This window comes from Temnothorax nylanderi, unplaced genomic scaffold, assembly GCF_030848795.1.
Source record: "Temnothorax nylanderi isolate EJ_2023f unplaced genomic scaffold, tnyl_v1.0 TNYL_tig0067_pilon, whole genome shotgun sequence".
Lineage (NCBI taxonomy): Eukaryota > Metazoa > Arthropoda > Insecta > Hymenoptera > Formicidae > Temnothorax > Temnothorax nylanderi.
The window spans coordinates 968,379-987,474 of record NW_027249129.1 but is presented as its reverse complement, the minus strand read 5'-3'; the positions used below and the strand labels follow the sequence as shown (position 1 = coordinate 987,474).

Genomic DNA, 19,096 nt, shown 5'->3' with positions numbered 1-19,096 from the left:
CGACTTTCCGCCATTTTTAGAAGTCGACTAGAAGTCGACTTATAAAAGTCGACTTGCCGTCGACTTTCCGTCAATTGTGCTCTTAGGGAAGGCTTAATGCTGGGTCTACAATGGGAGTCGCAAAGTCGTGAGTCGCAAGAATTGACCAATCACAGTCGATTATTCTCCTCAAATTCGATTGTGATTGGTCAATTCTTGCGACTCACGACTTTGCGCGACTCGCATTGTAGACCTACCCAGGTAGCAATTAATGTCTAAAAGACATCATAAAGACATCTTTAAAGATTTCTGGCATCTTAAAGACATCTTTATGATGTCTTTTAGACATTAATGCTACCATAGCATAACTGTCCCCCTATACTACGTTTACGCGAGCGTAAAGCCCCTTGCACAATGCCAGGCAACAGGCAATAGGAACAGGGAATAAAAATCAGAAATCATGTATAAATGCAGAATAAACAGTGACACAGGCAATAGACACAGAGTTTCCATCACGTTGGAAATTCTGTGCCTATTGCCTGTTGCCAACCAATTATAGTATTCGAATTTTTTAGGTTGTAATTAACGATTTTTTGGTTATTTCCTGTTCCTATTGCCTGTTGCCTGGCATTGTGCAAGGGGCTTTATTTCTGTAGTAACTTACGATAATTCACTTGTTTACGCGGAGTAACTTATGATAATTCACCCGTTTACGCGGAGTAAATTATCGTAAGTTACTACAAAATCCCGTTTACGCGAAGGAATTGTCGTAAGTTACTACAGAAGTAACGCTCGCGTAAACGTAGTAGTAGTAGTATGTGAAATCGGTCCCTATAGGGCTCCAGGCTCCGGTACCCCCGCAAGCTTACGCTCCGTCTATCTCTTCCTAAATCTATGGTCGTAAGTCGTGAGTCATAAGAAATTGACCAATCACAATCGAATTTGAGAAGAATAATCGACTGTGATTGGTCAATTTTTTACGGCTCACAACTCACGACTTGCATTGTAGACCCCGCATAAGGTTGATGGTCAGCACGTTTCGGAACGCATACAAAGTTCCAAAGTTATCCCATCATTCCCATCTAGAACAATTTAGAATAGCAGGTTAGATTGTTTCCGTCAATATTTTATTGTGATTTATGGTCGTTATATGGTGTGCACTGTGCGTCTCAAACCAAGTCGAACGTGGTATCTGTTGTACGGCATATTGTTGTTGTATATTTTTGATATCGTTTTCGAGTTTTATTTAATTGTGCTTTTAAATAATTTAACCGAAGTCATGGCTACAGACGATTCGTGGAAAACGCAACATTTTCGACAGAGCGTAGTCGCGAAAATGTAAGTAAATTTGCGTCGGTTATAAAGCGAGAACATTGTCTTATATCATAAATTGGCATTATTAAAAGTTCAATTATTATTTAATGAATAATATCCTCTGAAATTGTTACACAAATTTATTTTTTACGTCCCATATATCCCGTATATCCCGTATATTATTTATTTATATGAATATATATTTGTTTCTTGACACGAAATATTTATGTGCGTGTCAATAATAAATTTACTTTTAATCGTTCTTTTATTATCTTTCTTTTTTTATTTCTTTATCTTTTTATGTGAATTTTTTCTTTTTTTTCCTGTTTTATAAAATGTGTGCATAGCTAGTACAATCAAAGGAAATAATTCTAATTTTTTGTTTGATATACACTAGCAAATATTTTATTGACAGTGACGAAGCGATACAAGTGTCTGGCATGCCCACAACAAAAAATAGCATGGAAATGGAGAATCACGTCTTCCAAAAAGCTAAGACTAAGGTATGTCTAGAATTATCTAGAATGTTAAGAATATATTCCGTTCTTTGCAGTTGCATTGTGTTATACTTTCTAGATTTAAGAGTGAAATATGTACATTGCTTTATACTTATTGAACTTAAAGTAAAATATATAATTAGATGTTGGAGAAAGATATATAATTAGATGTTGGATTGAGGAAAGATGAATAATGACTACCTATATTTATACAGAGGCTTATATATATAATCCAGTTTAATAACTACTGTATACTATTTAATCCAAAATTTTTCTTCTTTTGATTATAACAATCATTTAAATAGAATTTTGATACTCTAAACATCTTTTTCGACATCTCTAACAACTCTAAACATATGTTTTAACATAGAATGTTTTTGAATATTATATATATATACTGAAAGTTGTAATTTAAATATCAAAAAAGGCTTATATTTAAATAATCATTATGATTAAAAGAAGAAACATTTTTGATTAAATAATATATAGTAGTTATTAAACTGGATTATAAATTGCTGTGTACACATAGTTAATAAAAAAAATTAGTTAGAAAAAACAAAATCTATTAAGTGGCACAGTAATATATAAATTACATATATTTGTAGTTATTTTATTTAAATTTAAATTATTGAGTCATATCTCTTTAGTAATTAATAGCTAATATTAATATCTAATTATATATTGCAAGTCATATTTTTTAAATTAATTTAAAGCGATGTCTTGTTGTAATATTCTTATAATGATAGATTGTTATGGTGTTAAGTCTCTGAGAAGTTTATCTGGGAATTATCACCTAGATTGTATTATCGTATAGATTATACTAGGAATTGTCACATAGATTGTATTATCATATTAATTACATTGCTTTAATAACTACTGTATACTATCTAATCCAAAATTTGTCTTCTTTTGATTATAACAATCATTTAAATAGGAACCTATTTTGATAGTCGAAACATATTTTTATATGTGAATGCAAACCTTTCAATATTACTAATCTATTTTTTTTTCTTGCAGGAAGAATACTTGGGTTTTGTTGCCAGATTAATTCTTCATGTCAGAGAAATGAGTAATGTTTGATATATCTGTCTTATATATTATATTAATTTCTTATTACATTATAATATGAGATTTATAAAAATAATGACAAACTCTTATTACGTTAACATTGCATATCAAATTAAATGTAGTTTATAAATCTTGTCAACGAGACACTGTAATTTATTCTGTTAAATACAAATTAAATAATCGTGAAATAATTGAAAGTGTATTTGTTTGCTGCTTTAAAAAACAAGAAACTATTTGTTCTAGTTGCTTAATGATTCATTAAATTATTAATCTTATTATTAATTGTACTCTATTTTTTAAAGATATTTTACCTTATTTATTTGCAAAATTTTGAAGTTTAGTTTCCCTGTCCAGTATCTTTTTTTTCAAAAAAGTCAATTTTATTTTTATATTAGATCTCGTATGTTATTTCAGTGACATTCTATTCTTTTCGTAGATTCCAAAAAGGGTGCGGCTGGTAATGCACCAGGTACTGCTGGTACCAATAATCAAGGCATGCCTGATCCAATTGGTGCTCTTCAGACGTTGGCACGCCAGGGCACGGGAAATAATCAAATGATGGGCATGGGAGGTCCAGGTCCTAATCATCAGGGTATAATCCCGCAACCACCTGCGAATACTGCAACTAATCGTAAGTAATTAATATAGCGATTTCATGTAGGTTGAACCTTACAAAGAATAACTAATGCTTGAGCTGCATCTGTTATAACACATAAATATTATTTTTAACAAATGTATGTACTTCAATGTATCGCTCATTTTACTTTTTCTTTCTGCTGTTAGCCTATCCTATATATCTCGAATTTTCTATACTGTGTATCTCCTATTCTAAGATGTATGTTAGTGTTAATTAAATTAAATTGATTATCAATTTAATTACATGATTGTGTTATTCTAGCTTTAGTTTGAAATTATGTTTCAAGACTGTAAGCAACGGCGCGTGGTTTGCGAAGAAAGGCGAAGGAAATTAATTCATACAAATAATAATATTATTAGGCTACTAGGATTCAGTCCTGACCGTAAAATGGCGTTTTTCTTTAATTGACAGCTCTTATTGTTCCAACTTTTAAATTCTTGAGATATGGATATTTGAAGCAGTTTATCATTCATCGCATATTCTTTTTCTCACAATCTTCAACTCGCTAATCAACCTTATATGCCGAGATCATGGAATAAGAGTCGGGATTAAACTCGAAAATCCGCCGACTACGAATCTACTGCTCTCATGTAGAGCCACATGTTATTCGATATTGTTCCAACTCATGTGTTTTTATTATATACCTACTATCATTCCTGTTGCGTATTGAATTTTCAACGTTCGCTTTTCGTTCAATTTGCTAAACATTTTCTCTGTTTTTACATACTATTAGATTACTTCTCATATTAACATAATGTCAAAATATGTTTTGCAACAAGTTTATTTATGCTATGGTGTTATTTTATGCTAAGTTTAATTTTTTGATGGAATCGGATGGCCTCTTATCCAGTTCTTTGGTTGAATAATTACAAATTACTAAGGATATGCAAAAGTTTACATTGCTTGCGTTTAAATGCTATTGTACTTTTAGAGTTCTCTAATTAACTTTTACTCGGATTGTTTGAAGAAAAATTAAGTTTATTCAAAAAACAATATAAAATAATAGTCTGTACGCGATATTTGTCCGTATGCCGATACACTCCTCAACGATCGAAAGGACCTTCTTAACGCTCGCGAAACCGTTCTTTTCTTTAATTTGCTTCTTCCTTCTTTTTCCTTCCTTAGGCCTAAGGCAATTTTCCCTACTCTTGCGCCCGATCTCTGCCTATACTTCCACACGACTCTCAGTCATGATCCTTTTGCTCATCCTTCCAGTGTCTTTTTCGTAAGTCATGCTTCTCCTAATTGTTAGAAGTCATATTACCAAAAGTATGGCTTACAGCGCTAATCATCCTTTGTTTGATTTGCTCCGCGTTACATCGATTATCGATTTCCTACCTTATCCACCATTTATGAAGTTTCAGAAAGATTCGACTTAATTAAGATTAGAATAAGAATAGAAGAACCCAATAAAAATAAAACGTGCAAGAAGACTAAATATTAATCAGAATACTATAATTCGACGTTCACATGAAACGAGGAAGATTGAAACGAAAAGGAAACTGTATTTTGCATGAGTTATCCGACAATGTCATTACCGATTAAATCACCATTTGTGATTGAATCCATTGAATCGGCACAGATATCCTTTTTGTATAGACTTGTCACCGGAGATGATAAATAGATTTACTACAGCAATCCTAAACATAAAAAGTCATGGGTAAATTTCGGTGAGTTTTCCACTTCTAAGACAACAAATATATCTATGATCACAAGGTTTTTCTATGTATCTGAGTGAGAGACACTTCATACAACAAAGATCCGATATACATTTTCGCAATTCTGAAGAAATACAAGAATGAATCAGTAACTTTATTTGTTCCAAGAACCGGGACTGCAGCGGCAAAAGGTGGTAGATAATGCTGGAAAATATTTTATATTAAAAATGTTTTTGTTTATAAGAGTATTAAGAATATTAAGAATATACAAATACATAAAATTGCTCGAAAAAACAATGGAAATTTTTGTATACCCCACAACTTTTTAAGTATTGTATTTTGAACGTATATTTATCTTATTGGAATAAATTCTTTTTATTAATCACGTTTAAAATGAATAAACATGTTATACACTTAATAAATGTAAAATTAAATTAAAAAGTAATAAAAAATATATACATAAGCAGGCTTTTCTGTAATACTTTAACGATGACTTTGAATTGATAGGAAATAAGTCTATTTAAGGATGTATGGGTGACATCTCAAAGCATTACCAAAAATCTAAAAATTTCATAGATTGTTCTATTATTACGTCTAAGTATCTATGTAAAATTTCAGCACAATTCTCTTACTGGTTTAAAAGTTATTGTAATTAAGGATGTATTGGAGGTATTTCAAATATATTCAGAAAGTGCTGTAAATTGTTTCTAAATTAAATTAAAAATACTCTGTAAAATTTTGAAGTTATTTAAGAGTTATTTAAGTTTAAAGTTGTTAAAATTAACATTATCCCTTATAGAGAATCGACATTTTTGCTGTGTGTGTGTAAATATAAATAAAATATAAATAAACTATTAAGATATTTCTTAAACTTTTTTTATATGTAAAACATACATCATTGATATTGTATTTTAAGTTTCAACATTTTTTGCAACAAAACAATTTTTTTAATTGTTTAAACAATACTAATTATTTAAATAACAAAAAATCATACTCAAACTGTTAACGGTAATCCCTTCTAACATATAAAAAATTTTGAGTTGTTTGACATACATGCAAAGTCTTCTTTTATTGAAAGTTTAACTTTTAGCAAGGACTGTACGACCTATACATCCTTAACTAGTGAGTAAGACGTAACTCTCTCTCTTTAAGCCGACGATAGTAAATATTATGATCACCTTGGACAGGTTACACAAACTGAAATATACTCTAACGATACCATTGGTAACGCAAGCGTTAGGCAGGACGGAATAGAAAGCATTTATTATGTTATCGTGCTTGAAAAAGAAGGACATTACAATATACAACTTTAAACAATTAATAAATCCTTTCAATCGAAATGTATCATATATCAAATACGGAGTGTACCGGAGAATCAGCCTAGCAGTTCTCTGACAAACGTAGAAATGGATCATTCATCATTTCCGCCACCGGATTGCCAAATGGAACATTATAGTGAGTCTGAATATATGCAACGGAGAAATAAGGAAGAATTATCACATAAAGATTGGATGAAACAACGAAAAGATTTAGAAAAGAAAATTCAAGAGAAACTGGAGGAAAACATAAAAGTGCAATCGAGTGATAATCGTGTGAAGTTCATATACAAATGTAAAGGACACGAAGTGGAAGTGCTTGATGTGACGATATTTCGATTCAAGATAATACTCGTATATTACAGTTTATTGCGTAAATGGTACATTAGTCCGGGCTACTCTTTCGTACCAGAAGTGATTGATCTCAAAGACAAACTTAAATCTGGCACGGATGATCCTTTCTCCGAAGAAGTATTAAATATAATTCACGCCGTGAAACGTACGATAAATGCTTTCATGAAACGTCTAACCGACGTGTATCAATTCGTGCACGATGCGCAAAGGAGACACAAGGATGTGCAATTTGCCATGAATGCAATTGTTACAAAAATGAAACTGACATTTACGGAAAACGCGTGGCCGATTGATCTGCAAAAATCAAGTGCTAGAGATACGATTGTTGTAGAGTTAAAGTTAAATAAAAATATTCAAGTTTGCAATGTCGCTTACGAGCATATACATCAGAAGCCTCAAACTCGAACAGAAACTGCTAAAAATCTAAATAAGTTGGAGTCAAAGTTGCAAAATTTTTTTAATTTTCCTTTGGAAGAAGCGCTCGAAAGGTTTATTATAGGGGAAGAAGGATCCACAAGTTCACAAGAAGAAGAAAGCGAAAACAGATTAGAAGACAGCTTACTTATCATAGATTATCATCACATAGATTCAGTTAAATACCTTTATACCTAAGATTCCTTTTTCCAGTTTACGTTCCTAAATGTTCTGTTTTCGTATTAATAATTAGTAAAAATATAAAAAATAAACACTGAAATCATTAATAAATCGATATGCGATAAATTAATGATTACAAATTATATCCATTTGTACTATCTACATTCTTTTTGCTTTATGATATATTCGCTTATATTTTTTTCTAGTATTTAATTTACTTTTTGATTAGTATATTCGCTTACATTCTTTTCTAGTATTTAATTTACAATACTTTTTGGCTTATTATATATTTGCTTATACAAATATTTTTTTCTTTTTATAATGTTGTGTTTTTAAATTTATATAATGTTATGTTTTCAAATTTCTGTGGCAATATACAAATACATGAATAGTTTGGTTTATGAAAAATATACACCTAAGTGATAAATAGTTCAAACTTCTGTATGTTTTGTTAGTTTTGCAAAGTTTAAATCAACGGCCCGGACAACCAATGAATATGCCTGGTATGCAGAACAAAATGCCAGGTATGGGTATGATGCCGTCACAAACTGGCGGTCCAATGAATCACATGGGCCCGATCCAAACTATGCAAAACAATCCTATGTTGACTCAGATGAATCAGATGGGACAAGGAAATATTCCTCCACAAATGAATCAAATGGTGCCTGGGCAAATGAGTCAATTAAGCGCTGGACAGATACAACAAAATATGCAGGTACGCTTTATTTACTTGCTCTACTAATTAAGTTATATAAGAAGGATAAAATAAGGAAAGGAATTAGACAGTTTTATGAGATGTTTTATGTGTTTACTTTTATCATAGTCCCAGATGCAGAATCAATTACCAAGTCAAATGAATAATCAAATTACGGGACCAATAGGCAATATACAGACTAATATGCCGCAACAGATGAATCAAATTGGTCCTGGCCAATTAGGTCCTGGTCAAATGCAGCAGCAATTAAATCATATTCAAAGAAAGGTATAACATACTTATCTTTTTAATTATTCTCACTATCAGTACCATTTTTATTAAAAATTTCTTTATTTATTGATAATATCCTGTTAATATAATTGCCATTTTTGTTTTTAGCCAGGTGAAATGATGAATACTGGATTTCCTGGCCCACGTAACGTTACGCCTAATCAGTTCTTGAGGCAGAGCCCGTCTCCTTCAGCTCCGAGCCCAGCTGGTTTGGGAGCTCCGTCGAGGTAATATTAACAGACTTTTTAAACATAATTTTTTTTAGGATTGTGTGACAGAAGTATAAAAGCATATTTCTGTCATTATTCCTGACATGACATTATTATTTATGGCATGATAACAAAACGAAAAATTATATTTCCACAGTAATCAAATGGTAGCATCGCCCGCTCTAGTGCCATCACCAAGTCCTCAGCATGCCATCATGACAGGACCATCTCGTTCCGTGAATTCCGTAGGTAAGATCAGATAATCGAGAATTAATAAACATAGAAAATAAATATAGATAAAAAGGAAGGAGAAAAGAATGGAGAGAGAGAGAGAGAATTATTAAATAACACATATTAAATCATACATTGAACTAGGTATGGCACCGTCTCCAAGCAGTTCACTAAATACTCCCGGGGGTGTAGGAGCCACACCAAGTCCTCAGCAAGAAGATCAGGCTTACAGAGACAAAGTCAGACAGCTAAGCAAATACATAGAGCCATTACGAAGAATGATTGCTAAGATGAGCAGCGAAGGAAGTAAGGAGATATAATTAGTACAAACAACAATGTTAAAGTGGAATAATATCAAGAAAGCAAAATTTAAAACATTAAAGATCTGTTTTATTTAAAAATAAGAAGTTTATTCTATAAAAATTGATATACTAAAAATTATATTTAAAAAGTTACATAAATAATATGAATTATTTTCATATAGATGGAAATATCAACAAAAAAAGAAAGCTACATGTTTTTAATATTATATATGCCTCTTTTTCCGATATTAAGCTATTCAAATGAGCAATATTATTATTTATATTAATCGTTTTTTCTATCGTAGATGTCGATAAACTCAGTAAGATGAAGAAGCTCTTGGAAATTCTATCGAATCCCAGTAAACGTATGCCATTGGATACATTGCTAAAATGCGAAGTTGTCTTGGAAAAGTTAGACTTCAAGAGAGGGGACGGTAGTGTGGGACCGCCAGTAACGACATTGAAGGAGCACCAAATTTTTAGTCCGCTGTTAGAAGCTGTGAGCACACACCTCCAAAGCCCGGTAATCAATCACACGTTACAACGTACTTTTGGACCATGTTTGGATGCCTTATTTGGACCAGAAATAAAGTAAGAACGCATACATATATAAAAAAAGATTATATATCATTTTATTTAATAAGTTTACGATCAAATTGGAATACATTCTATTATTTGTATAAAAATAGAAATTTGCCGCCACCCTTGAAGAAGCAAAAAGTAGAAGAATCACCTAGCGAAATACCTGACGTATTACAAGGAGAAATAGCTAGACTCGACCAACGGTTTAAAGTATGTAACATCATCTCTTAAGCTCATTTTGAATAATTTACACTTTGTTTTAAATCACGTATTATATTTTATCAAAAATTTATGTTTATTATTTACTTGGAACTTAGGATCTGGCGTACTTTCTGCCTATAAAAGTATAAATTGTATAAATATAATTTGGGAATTTTCTTAACATTTTGTCAACATTTTTTTATGTAAGATGATATATCAAGTTGTACATGCAAATCTTGTTTCTAGCTTATGATAATTAAAAAGGTTCGTATTGCATAATTGTTATTAATAATGTAATTTTCTCATTTCAGGTCAGTCTAGACCCAGCGCAGCAAAGTGGATCGAAATGCATACAATTGATATGTTGGCTTGATGACCGTCATCTTCCATGCGTTCCACCGATCTCGGTTACAGTTCCCGCAGATTATCCTTCAACGCCGCCTCGCTGCGTCATGGCACCGCACGAATACGAAGCAACGACATTCCTGTGTGCTGTACAAAAAGCCCTGAACGTCCGTATCGCAAAACTGCCGCGCCGTTTCTCTCTTTCCCAACTATTAGACACGTGGGAGATGAGTGTTCGACAAGCCAGCGCACCAAAGGAAACGTCTATTACTGCTAGTACAGTCCTGATGGGTTTATAGTACAAATCGCATGAATATCTGATAATATCTATACAACTAGGCTATTTCAAGCAAATATCCATAAACTCTACGAAAATCTATAACTATTGTAATGAAATAACCATAAACTCTTCGAAAAACATTGTATTTTTCTTTTATTAATATCAGCAATTAACTATAGATCTAATTCTGATAGTTGTTTCAAGAAAGTATTTTTGTATCCATTAAGTGTTTCGGAAAAATTTTTTTTTACAATTAATTAAAATTTTACAAACTAAACGGCGAGATATTTAAATCGCTATGATTTTCTTGGATGTATAGAGTAAATCTATGAAATTTTTTTTTTACATAGGTACATATATTTCTAAGTTCATATGACTGTGCTACTTAATTATATAAAGCAAAGTGGAAGTTTTTTTTCAAATATATATTTATGTATGTATACATATGTGTAAATATAAATGTATAGTGCAAATATATGTCATAGTGAAATTATGTAATTCACTAATTTTACACAGGTAAATTTCTATAAAATTGCAGACTATATTAGTAAATACGTAAAAAATCGTCTTTATACAATTACCTGTAATTTTATAAAAATTAATTACTGTAAAATATATATATATATATATATATATATATATATATATTTTACAGTAATTAATTTTTATAGAAAAAGAAAAGTCATCTCAAAAAATTGAATCAGGAATATGACATTTCAAGCACAAGTTGTTTTGAATCAAAAACCTACATATATATATATCCTGATTCAATTTTTTGAGATGACTTTTTTTCCAAAATATATATACAATTATATATTGTATTATTTAACATATACCTATATGTATATGTATATTTCCATTAGATATAATGACGACATTATTTCCAGTATTATATATAATAATTATACCATATGTATAATACAAATGCTCTATATGATATGATTATGTATTACGTAAAGATAATATCAAAACCAAGTTTAAAAAATAAAAATTTTATAACTAATATTTATTTTGAGAATTTAGCAATGCAGAGTAAAACATGTCTTTCTTCATGAAATAATCTGATTTTTTATTTCTCTGCCTGTAGTTTTTACAATAAATTAATATCATTTGTTCAAAACTGAACTGATTTCTTTTTTCATTTTTTATATATCAGATAACCATCAGTATAGAAGGTAAGGAATAAAAAAGTTTAGTATAACTTTGGTATAAAATTTGTAAAATTTTAAAGATATAATTTTTTATGATTCTTTTTGACATAAATTTTCTCTCTTGCTTTAATCGATTGTACACTAAAGACACGATTCTTACGAGGAAAACGTTTTCGGTCAATTTACTTGAATTTGTGATATATTGTGGTTCTTGTGTCTCAAATTTAACCAACATTCTATGATTAATTGCTGAATTATAATCATTTAAAAGTCTCCTTCACAAGAACTGTTCGTACGTTTGTCTACAAGAGTTTGCACTTGTGCTTGCCTGTATATTATGAGAATCGTGCAGTGGTATCCTTTAAATATGTTTATAAATGTAGATGTATATAAAAATATATAAAAGCGAAAAAATAACATGTATAAAATGTCTAGAAACAAAAATTGAAATAATTCTTGACAAAGTATACAACATTCTGACTCAAATCTGACGGGTTTAAAGTTTAGAAGTATGCTGCGTTTGGTAAGCAATCCCGTTTGACAATAAATCGTCAATTTCATTAGACTGAAATTTTAATTCAGTTAAGATTTGTACGGTGTCGTCACCGGGTTGTGGGTTTCTGCAAGCTCCTACAGAAATGCCGGGTGTGCGAGATAAGCGAGGAGCGGGATTTGGAATTACATCGTCCCCCACAGTCGTAAACGTCTGTCTCTGTTTATTGTGAATATGTGATGTGACGTTTTTCAAATCTAGCATCGGTGTCACGCATGCATCAGTGCCGTCGAATATAGCGCACCATTCCGCTTGAGTCTTCGTCTTGAAAATTTCCGTGATTCTGCGACGATTTTCTTCGAAATTTTCATACTGCGGTATCTCGTCGCTTGAAAGACCAAGCTTCTCTAAGAAAATTTCGTAGAATTGTGGTTCGAGCGCCCCAACACACATATAAAGCTTATCCTTCGTCTCGTATGTATCATACCAGTGCGATCCCGTGTCCAAACTGTGGGAAAAAAGTGATTATAAAAAAATCTTTAGTATATATATATATATACATATATATATAGTTTATGTGTGTGTATGTGTGTGTAAAACAAAAATTTAAAGTACTTATGTATTCCAAGGAGGTACTTACAAATTTTTGCCACGCGCATTTCCCCATATACCCATTTTCTGGGATCTGAATAACCAGGACCCTAAGTATGCTGTTCCCTCTACCATTGATAGATCTATCACCTGTCCGACATTGCTGTTAGTTCGTTCATACAACGCCAAGATTATCCCAAGAGCGCACATTAAACTACCGCCACCGAAATCAGCAGCCAGATTGACAGGTGGTGTAGGTTTTTCATTATATCGACCAAATAAAGATAGTAATCCTATATTAACAAATTGTATTGCTAAATAAGTCTTGCAAAATAATTAAGACTAATTGATGAAGAAATTATGTCATGATAAGGCAAACTAAGAAATAAAATAAAATGTAAAATTATTTGATGTAAATACAATTATGAATGAATGTAAGTGTATAGTTCTCTTTCTTCATATTCGTTGAATAACTATAATGTGGATTATGTTATATTACAAAATGTATGTTTATATATACCAGATAAACCCAAATAATTGATATCATGACCAGCCATATCTGCGTAAGAGCCACTTTGCCCATATCCAGTCAATCTAGCATATATCAATTTCTTATTTGTTGCCATAAGTTCCTTTGGTCCAATCTTCAACTTTTCCATAACTCCTATTGCATAGATATATATTTGGGTAAATTTAAAAATTTTATTCTTAGTTATTATTAATAAAGATTTAATTACACATTCAAATGTAATACTAGATATCTTTCTCGCTATCTTCAAAGTCATTTTTTAAAAACTACATACCTCTCCTGTACGTATCAATAACAACATCGCTTTGGTTACTTAATTTTTTAAAAATATTAATACCCTTTTCAGATTTCAAATTTAATGCTATTGATCTCTTCCCATGGCCTATACAATCTAATGCTTGAGCTCCAATCTGTAATGTAATAAAAAATAATTAAGGTATAAATTTCTATAAAATAAAACTCAACTTTTAAAATTATACTTTTAGACTATATATTATGTATTATGTGTGGTACATAGACAATATTATCATGTACACAATTATTACATATATATATTTCTTAATATTTAATATTAATAATATGATAATGTTTATTTTTCTGCTAATATAAGTTACAAATTTATCATACATATAAATTTTAATGGAGCATTCTAACAGAATCTACCTGTTAATTACCTTATCCACTCTGATAACGGATGCTCCAAAATCTGCTAAAATCATTCCACATACAGGTCCTGGAGCTAGCCCAGCTAACTCTAAGACCTTGATTCCTTTTAGAGCCATTGCCTCCATCGATGAATTAATAAAACTTTTAAGAAAGTTAGTTAACCTGAAATTCATTTAAAATACCTTTATTGTTAAGAAAACCCTAGTTCTTTCTAACAAAACATTTAATTATTGCTAAATAAGTCATATGTGCACATAAAATTTATATATTATTAATTTGCCTTATCACAATAACCTCATTCCTCATTAACCATCAGCAGACATGTTGATTACACAGTACTATACACTCTATACAGCATGACAATGCATTTATAACTGGACCATGACTGGACCTTTATATTCTTAACATTTCCATATTTGGAACCTATTCTTGACATTTCGGCGCGACCACACGTGGTTCTAGTGGTTCTAGTCAGTTCTAGCGTGGACATAAACAGACATAAAGGCACGTGCGCGTATCCGTGCGCATGTATTTATATAACCTTACTCTATCGACTACCGCCGTCGATCGGTCGATAACACATTCGACGCGTATGTAAAAAAAAATAAAAATAAAAAAAACTGAACTCAAGCCAAAGGCACTCGAAAAGTCTTCAATGGCTTTAAGATTAAAAAGAAATTCGAACAACGCGCTACACAAGCGTAAGAATTGAGGAAAGAGTTAATTTTGACAAGAGAATTGCGAGTTCGAGTATTTTTTTTTTTTATAAAAAATGCTTTTAACTTCCGTTATCTTGCACACCTTTGTGACTGTTTCTTTTATACCATCTTCGCGTTATATTCTTCGCCTTCCTGTCTTTTTTGCAACAAACTGATATATTGTTTTTAATATTTTAAGTTCTTTCCTAAATCAGTTTTTTTATATGACGAGTTAAGAATAGGAAGATTCGATTTTATATAATATATGCCATCACGTATTTATTTTAGAATCATCGTGAAGTTGCACACATACGTAAATTCTTCGATACTGTCGCGCATCAGACAGCGCGGTGCTGCAGCCGTGATTTCGTGGATCCGCGGAGAGACACGTCTCGCGCAAAAAATGACTTTCACGCGCGCGATTAATTTTAATACAGATTAGTTTTTTCCTACATAGAACGTTCCATATAAATGTAGAACGTGCGTTATGTAAGTTAATTATATTATGTTATACAACTAGGCCAAAGGTCGCGACTGTCGCGAGCCGCGGGTCTTCAAAAGCGAGTCCTGCGGGCGCGGAACGCCAGATGGCACCCGCATTTGGCGCCCTTTTCAATGTCGAAGGGCACGAGTGAGCACCCCGCGTCACGGCACTTGGCAATCTTGGATGACATCATGTTTCACACGGTGTTTGATTGATTTGTTATTTATATTATTAGCCTACGGAGCCTATCAGGTTTTTTCCCTTCCCCCGTACGTAGCTCGTTTAGAACCCCTCGTTTCACGGTTGTCGTGCGGCGTTTATTAAAATTTTTCTCCTCAGCGTCGCGATCGCGCGCCCTGTCGAAAATACCGGCTGGTCGCGCGAAAGGTAGCGGATTCACTACTGGTGAATCACCGTTGACGTTTCAGCCGTTTCAGGTCGAGTGAGGTCGAGTTTAACTAGCAACAGCTGAGCGGCCTGTCGGATCTCTTGCGCTTCGCTTTTCGTCGCCAATTCCCACAATGGCTAATCACGGTACGGTATTTAAGGAGTAGACTTTTTAATTTCGTGTCCGCAATTGTGTACTTAGGTTATGTTTAATCCAATTATTCTAGACGAGGACAAGAGCGAGGGCTCCGTCGAGATAGGAGGTGAAAACGAGGGGGAGGAGTCCGAGGAACCTGACAAGATACTGATTATAGATCCCGATAGCGAAGTGCGTTTTCTGATTTACTCCTGTTAAACGGAGTTTAATTTTTCAAATTGTCACGTATCGCTGTGTATACACGGTCGACAAAGTTACCGTTACGCCGATTATTTTAGGAATTAGACTTCAATCACTCGAGATTAACCAAACTGGAAAATTTGGAGCCGCTGACGCAAATACGAAGATTATGCTTCACGTGGAACCTGATTAAGAAGATAGAAAATCTCGATACGCTTACTAGTTTGGTAGAACTGGAGTTAAGAGATAATCAAATTATGACTATAGAAAATCTGGACGCTCTCGTGAATCTAAAGTACGTCCTTGACTTTAATTTTTGTTCGTTCATCGTGTAACGAGCGACGCATCCTAATAATGTATGGGTTTTAGATTCTTGGACCTGTCATTCAATCGCATTAAGAAGATAGAAGGGTTGGACAGTTTACTGAATCTACAAAGATTATTTATATCGTCGAATAAAATTTTGAAAATCGAAAACATCTCACATCTGGCGAATCTTACGACGCTGGAATTAGGCGACAACAAGATACGCGAAATTGAGAATCTGGAGGGTCTCGAGAAGCTGAACTATTTGTATCTCGGTAAAAATAAAATTACCAAAATCGAAAACCTGGAGAGCCTGAAAGATCTCACGCTGTTAAGTCTACAAAGTAATCGGATCACGAAGATTGAGAATATTGAAGAATTAAAGAAACTGAGTGAATTGTATTTATCTGAAAATGGTATTATGTGTGTAGAAGGCATAGAGAATTGTCCAGAGCTAACGACGTTGGATTTAGCTAACAACAAAATTAAAAAGATTCAAAATATGGATCATCTTGAAAATCTCGAAGAATTCTGGGTAGGAGGAATTAATCTGCTAAACAAATGCTTCTATATCACGTGATTGTATATTTTTTGTATAATTTATATTATTTAACATCTACAGATGAACAATAATGAAATTGAAGACTGGAGCACGTTGGAGAGTTTAACGGCTAACAAAAAGCTGCAAACCGTGTATCTGGAGCATAATCCCATTGCGAAGGATCCAAATTACAGAAGAAAAATCATGCTGCTGCTGCCGTGGCTCGAACAGCTGGATGCGACTCTTTGTAAGAGGAAAACTGGCCAACAATGGAAAGAATAACAATAAGTAAAATAAAAATAGGTAGTACGACTAAAGAAATTAGCGTAAATTGTTTATGGAGGATATAATCCGGACATTGCATTGTTGTGTTACTTTCTTTTGTTGTACCCGATACGATCGTTGTGTAGAGGCTTGGCCACATAAGATTAATAATAGTGTACCGAAGACACACTTGATACTAGAATATCATGAAGCTACTACTTGATGTTGAAGTCCGTTTAGTAATTACTTTTTTTTGTACCGGAAAGGAAATACGAGAGATAGTCAATCCTTTTGTCATGATAAACAGAAACACAACTTTCTATTTCGAACAAATCTTAATATATTCTTCCTACTCTAATCGTATATACTATCGTATTATACTGCACATTTCTGTAAAAATCTATATATCTGCACGTATCTTTCTCTATCAGTTGTTATCTCTATCAATATTTTAAGAAGCTAATACATATAGATTTTGAATATTCCAATTATTTCTAAGATATATTTCCATGAAAGAAACTTCTTTACAGTTATTTTTAACGATCAACGTATTATTACAAAAATAAGATGTACGTCTATATTTTATAGCAGCGCAAGGCAGCTTTTTGTAATCGCCACTTTGTTGACCCGTCCTGATAACAATTATTGTTACAATGTAATCATATACAAAGTATTCTAAGCTTACATAAATAAATCATTAAATGTCCCGAGCTCGCCGAGAGTCAATCAAATTTAACGTAGAGCAACAGGCGAAAATTAATTATATCCTCGATCCTGATATTAAAATCAATTATTTCGTCATCGACGTGGAATTCAAAGCCATACAAACAGAAGAATAATTTGCGTCAGTCTGTTCGCCCGGTATGACGCTTTCCGTGCATTCGCATTCTTTTTTCGAGCGCGCACGTCACCCTTTTTTCAACGCGATTAAAACCCTGCGCACAATAGAGCACATATTAGGGGTAAGAATAAATATTAAATGAGAATCGGAATTGGAAATAATAATTAAACGCACAATGGAAAAGAATAAAATATAAGATATAAATTATAGGAATATTCCTACATTCACATATTCTAATATTTAATATTTATTACAGGAATATTTCTATATTTATATATCCTAATATATTTATCAATTTAGAGAAGACCAAAACCCATGGTCGGAACGGTCTTGACGATTAATCCGACCAAAACCAATGGTCGAATTGTTACATTGCCAAATGTTGTCGATTAAAAATAGAGTTCTTGTTAATCACTTATTGGCGAAACAAATATATACTTTTCTGCTAATATTTAACATTTATTCTTATTCTTTATATGTATTATGTGCTCCATTGTGCGCGGGGCCTAAATTACTGAACTGACGCGGGTGACGCGGTCGCGCGGTTCGTCCCTGCCTGTCCAATCGCCTGGCCGCAGCGGCGATTGGCACCGGCCAATCGGCGCGACGCGGCGCGTTTACGGTAGAGTCTAGCATATCTTCTAGTTTGACAGAAAATAGCATACGTATACATATACACGTACACGTTGTGCTACAGGTGTATTGATAACTGTTTAAATGTGTTCTGCTCATGAGTGTACCCTTTTCCTTCCTCACACATTACTGCTTTTTATCACTTTATTGGTATCGCCATTGCCGATCAAGCCAATCAAAAGTTGGACGAGATATGTGCCTGGCAGACTCTCACTTCTAGGGACTCTACGCGCACGGCCGCCGCGAGCGCCGCCCCGCGTGCGGATGCGCCGTGACGTCATCGCGCCAGCGCTCGGCGTTCGGCCATTTTGTGTGAATGAGCGCTCTCCGCTTTCACGGGGTATTTGTGTTGCGGGACTCGCGGCGGCCAGTGGCGGAGAGATAGGCTCGAATGATTTAGCTTCGCGTTGAGTGAGGACACACGCTCGGCGACGGATTTACACGTGATAGTGAAGGGGTGCGACCGACCGCCCGCCCGCCCGCGTTACACTTCCGTGCGAACTGTGGAACAGGTACGATGGAGGATAAGGCGTCGCTCAAGGAACTTGACCAGTGGATAGAACAATTAAACGACTGCAAACAACTGACAGAAAGCCAAGTGAAAACCCTCTGCGATAAGGTAC

General features: G+C 33.2%; 4 protein-coding genes across 12 annotated transcripts in view; 3 read left to right on the top strand and 1 right to left on the bottom strand.

Moving 5' to 3' along the window:
• Nucleotides 1-1,031: 1,031 nt before the first annotated feature.
• Med15 (mediator complex subunit 15) lies at nucleotides 1,032-11,045 on the top strand. Of its 2 annotated transcripts, none has more exons than XM_071708426.1 (12): nucleotides 1,032-1,317; nucleotides 1,691-1,796; nucleotides 2,808-2,859; nucleotides 3,295-3,489; nucleotides 7,873-8,132; nucleotides 8,241-8,399; nucleotides 8,511-8,629; nucleotides 8,769-8,860; nucleotides 8,987-9,148; nucleotides 9,450-9,735; nucleotides 9,834-9,936; nucleotides 10,239-11,045. In XM_071708426.1, the coding sequence occupies exons 1-12, from the start codon at nucleotides 1,130-1,132 to the stop codon at nucleotides 10,569-10,571; spliced, it is 2,055 nt and encodes a 684-aa protein (XP_071564527.1). In that variant the 5' UTR covers nucleotides 1,032-1,129; the 3' UTR covers nucleotides 10,572-11,045. The 2 variants fall into 2 exon arrangements, with proteins under 2 accessions (XP_071564527.1, XP_071564528.1); XM_071708427.1 differs by having other exon boundaries at nucleotides 1,040-1,317; nucleotides 1,709-1,796.
• A 716-nt stretch (nucleotides 11,046-11,761) lies between these two features.
• Amacr (Alpha-methylacyl-CoA racemase) overlaps nucleotides 11,762-19,096 on the bottom strand; it is a 7,797-nt gene continuing 462 nt past the window's right edge. The window contains exons 1-7 of one of the 6 annotated variants that reach the window (XM_071708437.1): nucleotides 14,994-15,129; nucleotides 14,263-14,459; nucleotides 13,991-14,144; nucleotides 13,591-13,726; nucleotides 13,308-13,451; nucleotides 12,837-13,080; nucleotides 11,762-12,704 (exon numbers count right to left, since the gene is read on the bottom strand). In XM_071708437.1, coding sequence (XP_071564538.1) covers nucleotides 12,200-12,704; nucleotides 12,837-13,080; nucleotides 13,308-13,451; nucleotides 13,591-13,726; nucleotides 13,991-14,144; nucleotides 14,263-14,288 — 1,209 coding nt within the window. In that variant the 5' untranslated portion in view covers nucleotides 14,289-14,459; nucleotides 14,994-15,129 and the 3' untranslated portion in view covers nucleotides 11,762-12,199. Of the gene's footprint in view, nucleotides 12,705-12,836; nucleotides 13,081-13,307; nucleotides 13,452-13,590; nucleotides 13,727-13,990; nucleotides 14,145-14,262; nucleotides 14,737-14,783; nucleotides 14,960-14,993; nucleotides 15,161-19,096 lie in introns of those variants that run through there. The other 5 variants (XM_071708438.1, XM_071708440.1, XM_071708436.1 and 2 more) reach the window with 5 other exon arrangements.
• LOC139773744 (uncharacterized) lies at nucleotides 15,221-17,710 on the top strand. Of its 3 annotated transcripts, none has more exons than XM_071708444.1 (6): nucleotides 15,221-15,367; nucleotides 15,593-15,698; nucleotides 15,779-15,879; nucleotides 15,987-16,183; nucleotides 16,258-16,729; nucleotides 16,817-17,710. In XM_071708444.1, the coding sequence occupies exons 2-6, from the start codon at nucleotides 15,686-15,688 to the stop codon at nucleotides 17,015-17,017; spliced, it is 984 nt and encodes a 327-aa protein (XP_071564545.1). In that variant the 5' UTR covers nucleotides 15,221-15,367; nucleotides 15,593-15,685; the 3' UTR covers nucleotides 17,018-17,710. The 3 variants fall into 3 exon arrangements, with proteins under 3 accessions (XP_071564545.1, XP_071564544.1, XP_071564546.1); XM_071708443.1 differs by having other exon boundaries at nucleotides 15,226-15,367; nucleotides 15,602-15,698; XM_071708445.1 differs by lacking the exon at nucleotides 15,221-15,367 and adding an exon at nucleotides 15,395-15,433.
• Nucleotides 18,767-19,096, top strand: part of Mts (protein phosphatase 2 catalytic subunit mts) — a 6,318-nt gene continuing 5,988 nt past the window's right edge. Inside the window, exon 1 of the mRNA XM_071708452.1 lies at nucleotides 18,767-19,092. Within this exon, the coding sequence (XP_071564553.1) occupies nucleotides 18,991-19,092 (102 nt within the window). The 5' untranslated portion in view covers nucleotides 18,767-18,990. The remainder of the gene's footprint in view (nucleotides 19,093-19,096) is intronic.

Bases quoted from the DNA above. Each gene is read 5' to 3' on its own strand.
- Med15 (XM_071708426.1), top strand. From the start codon at position 1,130: ATGGTGTGCACTGTGCGTCTCAAACCAAGTCGAACGTGGTATCTGTTG. The intron at 8,630-8,768 runs GTAATATTAACA...ATATTTCCACAG, and splicing joins GGTTTGGGAGCTCCGTCGAG to TAATCAAATGGTAGCATCGC. The intron at 8,861-8,986 runs GTAAGATCAGAT...ACATTGAACTAG, and splicing joins TCGTTCCGTGAATTCCGTAG to GTATGGCACCGTCTCCAAGC.
- LOC139773744 (XM_071708444.1), top strand. The intron at 15,880-15,986 runs GTGCGTTTTCTG...CGATTATTTTAG, and splicing joins TTATAGATCCCGATAGCGAA to GAATTAGACTTCAATCACTC. The intron at 16,730-16,816 runs GTAGGAGGAATT...TAACATCTACAG, and splicing joins AAAATCTCGAAGAATTCTGG to ATGAACAATAATGAAATTGA.